Source organism: Chenopodium quinoa, unplaced genomic scaffold, assembly GCF_001683475.1.
Source record: "Chenopodium quinoa cultivar QQ74 unplaced genomic scaffold, ASM168347v1, whole genome shotgun sequence".
NCBI classification, from domain to species: Eukaryota; Viridiplantae; Streptophyta; class Magnoliopsida; order Caryophyllales; family Amaranthaceae; genus Chenopodium; species Chenopodium quinoa.
In genome coordinates this window covers 3815544-3820714 of record NW_018745410.1, presented here as the reverse complement: position 1 = coordinate 3820714, position 5171 = coordinate 3815544, and the positions used below count along the sequence as shown (strand labels likewise).

The window sequence follows — 5171 nt, the reverse complement described above, 5'->3', positions numbered from 1 at the left end:
GAGTTAGAAGAGGTTAATTGAGGAGAATTAAGTTAGAGAGAAGTAAAAGTTTTCTAGGGTTCTTGGCAAATTTCAGAAATCATTGTTTTTGAATTAGAATCCATGGAAGCTTAATCTTCCGGATTCTTGGTTAAAGATTGAAGCTTTTGGCTACGAATTGTGAGATTTCTCTTCTCTTTATTATCTATTGAATGTTTATTATTCCTTTGAATTATTTCATGATTTGCTTTAATCAATTGCTAGGTTAGAATTGTTAGATTCGCTTGCATCTAATTAATCTTTCCAAAGTAGCAACTTTGGGTTATGAATGCATGCTTTTGATTGATAACTTAAAGAGGGAATAATATTATTGAAGAAATTAGACCGCTTGTGTTAATTTATTCAATCCTTGTTGATTTCTCCGTTTATGTTCTTCTTGTGGATGATTTAGAGCGCTTGTCTTAAATTATACATTAGAAAGGGTTAGAAAGGAGCGCTTTGCTATTTCTAACTAGCTTATGAGAATTTAGAATTTAGAATTCTACAACAAGGTGTTCAATAGTGTTTGATTGAAGAGGCTTCTATGATCAATTTGTATGTTCAATTGTGGATTTCGCATAACCAAGACCGTTATTCTCATTGATTGCATACTATTTACGTTCATTGTTCTGATTTAGTTTAATTGTCACCATTGCTTGTCAAAACCCCCTTGTTACTTAGATTACTACGTTCCCAGAGTAATTCCACTTAGGTTTGCAGTTATTAGTCCCTTTTTCCCTGTGGATTCGAACTCGACTCCCCTAACTACGTTTATTTGCAGTTAGCTTAGTTGTGATATTTTTAGTTGCATACGACCGAGGCACACCAAATTTTGGCGCCGTTGCCGGGGAATTAAGGCGTTACTTTTTAATTGTTTATCTTAGTAGAATTTATTTTACGACTGTTCTTAGCTATCTTTCTTTGTTTGTTCGCTAGGGTATGATAAGTACCCGTTCTGCTAACAAAGAAGTTTTGCAGTTTGATCCAGAAATTGAAAGGAATATTTCCAGGTTGCGAAAAGAGGCAAGAACAACCCCCAGTGAATCAACGTACTCCTTCAATATTCAAGAAGAAGAGGAGATGGCTGACAATCGAACTCTAAGGGAACTCACAGCTCCCAACTTGAACCAACAACCGTTGTGCATTGCATACCAGAAGTTGGAGGAAGGTACTAATGTTGAGATCAAATCCGGTCTAATTCATCTATTGCCGGCATTCCATGGCATGAAAGGCGAAGATCCGAATAAACATCTGGCAGAATTTCATGTGGTTTGCACTAACATGAAACCGATTGGGATGACTGATGAACAAATTCAGTTGAGAGCATTTCCTTTTTCTCTCAAAGATGCAGCAAAGGATTGGTTTTACTATCTTCCCCCAGGTAGCATAACAACTTGGGCAGATTTAAAGAAGTGTTTCCTTGAGAAGTACTACCCAACCACTATTTCTGCAAGCCTTAAGAAAGCTATCAGCAATGTGGATCAGAAGGAAGATGAATCCTTGTATGAGTATTGGGAGAGATTTAAGAGATTGTGTGCTAGTTGTCCTTACCATGGGTATTCTGATCAAGACCTCATCCTATACTTCTATGGAGGTCTAACTGATGATGACTTGAGAATGGTGAATGCAGCAAGTGGTGGAGGGCTAGTGAATAAGACTCCAGGAGATGCAACTAGGTTGATTGCAGAGCTAGCAGAAAATTCTAGGCAATTCAGTCAGAGAACTCCCACGCGCCGGGTGAATGCAGCAAATTCAAATACGTCTGAGTTAGAAAGTCAAGTAGCTGATTTGACTTCTATGATGCGTGAGTTCATGGTGAACTCAAGGAATCCGCAGCAACTGAATGCTTGTGGTATATGCACCTCCATGGGACATCCCACTGATGCATGTCCTCAATTACAAGAGGAGCAGAATGAGCAAGCAAATGCAATGGGTTTCCAAGGGCAAGGTCCTCAGAGAAGATATGATCCCTATTCAAATACATACAATCCAGGATGGAGGGATCATCCAAATTTGAGATATGGGAACTCCCAAGGGAACCAACAACAACAAAATGCTCAAGGCCAGCAACAGTATCAGCAATATAGGGCACCATTACCTAAACCTCAAGGCCAAAGCTCAAATTCGAATAATATGTCAACTGAAGAAATGATTAGATCATTAACTTCTAATGTTTCTACTATGCAGCAAAATATGGTGCAATTTCAGCAAGAAACCAGATCAAGTATTCAAAACCTAGAGAATCAATTTAGTCAAATCTCTAGTGCAGTAAGCCGACTTGAAGCTAAGGACTCTGGAAAGCTTCCACCTCAAACGGAGTTGAGTCCTAAGCAACAAGCCAACGCTATTACATTGAGGAGTGGCAAGGAGCTGAAAGAGACTGAAATTGCAACCAAGAGGGCTGAAGAGTTGATTGGAGCTGAAGAGAAGGAAGTGGAACATGAAGCTGTAGCAAATCCTCCCACTTTTCCATCTTATGAACCCACACCACCTTTTCCTGAAGCTTTGAAAGAAACAAAGAGGTATGAGAAAGACAAAGACATCTATGAAACATTCAGCAAGTGTGAGGTAAACATTCCCCTTTTGAATTTAATAAAAAGTATTCCTCGTTTTGCTAAGTTTATGAAAGAACTGTGTACTATCAAGAGAAAGCATAGGTTGGGAGGAAAAGAGAAGGTAAAGGTGAGTGCTCATGTTTTTGCGGTTTTCCAAAAGAAAATCCCAGAAAAATGTGGTGATCCTGGTATGTTTATTGTTCCTGTTACAATAGGAGACACCACATTGCACCGAGCTATGTTGGACCTAGGTGCATCAATCAATGTCATCCCCTACTCCCTGTTTAAATCTTTAAAACTTGGACCTTTACATGGAACTGGGGTAGTGATTCAGTTAGCGGATAGGTCTAATGTGTATCCTAAGGGGGTGGTGGAAGATGTGTTGGTTAAGGTTGATGGTTTGATTTTTCCTGCTGACTTTTATGTGCTTGACATGGAACATGACAAACAAGCAGTCCCCATCTTGTTAGGAAGACCTTTCTTGAAGACTGCTAAAACAAAAATCGATGTGTCTACCGGTTCCTTGACTATGGAGGTTGATGGGAAAGCAATTGGGTATAACATTTATGATTCCATAAAGTATCCTGTCAACACTCATTCTTTATGTTCTCTTAATGTTGTCGATCCAATGGTGCATGATGTTCCTAACAATGATCGTGGGGATGAGTTCCTCACACCTATAACTAATGTTGTATCTGGTGATTGCTTGGATTTCTCTATGCCTACTAATGTGCAGGTGAAGGTGGGGGAATTGAATGAACATTCCAAGCTTCCACCTATACCACCAGGTTCAACAATCGGCCCGTCTGCAATTCCGGGCAAGAAATTGTCCCATTTATACCACAAAGCAAAGAATAGGTTGTGGCATGACAAGATGATTGCTAGGAAGAAGGTTAAAGTCGGTGAAAAAGTCCTCCTATAAAAATCCCGACTCAAATTATGTCCTGATAAACTCCGCTCCCATTGGGAGAGTCCATTTCAAGTGGTGAAAGTCTACCTGCATGGAGCGGTAGAAATTCAGAGCCTAGAGACCGACAATGTCTTCAAGGTCAATGGACAAAGGCTCAAGCCCTACTTCGATGGTTTCAAATCCGAGAACATAGAATGCATTGACCTCTATGAGCCTTCAACCGAGTAGCGAAGTGGGATGAGTTGAATGTAAAAAAAAATGAAAAAGGGAGTTTGTGAAGTGAGAAGGCGGTTAGTTGGTGGTTGCTAGGATGTCTTCTTGAGTTTGAATGCGTAGAGCTTGTTTGGTTCCGCCATCTTCTGTTTTGAACCTTAATGGGGAGATGTGTTCTATTCTCTAAGTTTACTCGAGGGCGAGTAAAGGTTCAAGTATGGGGGAATTTGATAAGCCGTCTTATCAAGGGTTGAGAGAAGAGTTTTAGGGTGTGTTTTGATGTTGTGCATGAGTTTTTAATAGCTTTTGTGAGTTTCGGGCGGTGATCTCACTTGTGTGCAAAAGCCGGGATTTATAGGTGTTAGTGAGTGAGTTCAGGAACTAATGAGGAGGATTATAGAGTATGGACCTTAGCTCGTGATTTGAGAAGCGTGATGGAGCTTGGAAGAGCAAGGGAGAAAGCTTGAGTAAAGGTGAAGCAAAGCTAGAAGAAAGAGCAAAGAAGACAGCAGAAGACAGCAGAACCGCTGCCAAGGCCGCTGGCAGCTGGCCAGAGCCGCTGGCAGCGGGTCAGCCAGAGAGGACGAAGTGTTTTGCTGCTTTAGCCGCTGCCAGCGGGTCCCGAGCAGCTGGCAGCGGGTCTTCCAGATTTCGGGGCCTGTTTTGGTTATTTTTCAGTAGTTTGCTTTGTCTTGGCTCGTGTTTTGTATTTATTTATTATTTTTATTATTGTTTTATGTTATCTTAAGTATGGAAACATATATATAGTCTATTTTTATGAAGAGTTAGAAGAGGTTAATTGAGGAGAATTAAGTTAGAGAGAAGTAAAAGTTTTCTAGGGTTCTTGGCAAATTTCAGAAATCTTTGTTTTTGAATTAGAATCCATGGAAGCTTAATCTTCCAGATTCTTGGTTAAAGATTGAAGCTTTTGGCTACGAATTGTGAGATTTCTCTTCTCTTTATTATCTATTGAATGTTTATTATTCCTTTGAATTATTTCATGATTTGCTTTAATCAATTGCTAGGTTAGAATTGTTAGATTCGCTTGCATCTAATTAATCTTTCCAAAGTAGCAACTTTGGGTTATGAATGCATGCTTTTGATTGATAAATTAAAGAGGGAATAATATTATTGAAGAAATTAGACCGCTTGTGTTAATTTATTCAATCCTTGTTGATTTCTCCGTTTATGTTCTTCTTGTGGATGATTTAGAGCGCTTGTCTTAAATTATACATTAGAAAGGGTTAGAAAGGAGCGCTTTGCTATTTCTAACTAGCTTATGAGAATTTAGAATTTAGAATTCTACAACAAGGTGTTCAATAGTGTTTGATTGAAGAGGCTTCTATGATCAATTTGTATGTTCAATTGTGGATTTCGCATAACCAAGACCGTTATTCTCATTGATTGCATACTATTTACGTTCATTGTTCTGATTTAGTTTAATTGTCACCATTGCTTGTCAAAACCCCCTTGTT

The 5171-nt window shown here is 39.2% G+C and overlaps 1 protein-coding gene across 1 annotated transcript; it reads left to right on the top strand.

Annotated features, from left to right (window-relative positions):
- Nucleotides 1-1635: 1635 nt before the first annotated feature.
- On the top strand, nt 1636-3495 carry LOC110713266. The gene is made up of 2 exons (XM_021891723.1): nt 1636-2426; nt 2619-3495. Exons 1-2 carry the CDS (start codon nt 1636-1638, stop codon nt 3493-3495), a joined length of 1668 nt encoding a protein of 555 aa, XP_021747415.1.
- Nucleotides 3496-5171: the final 1676 nt, after the last annotated feature.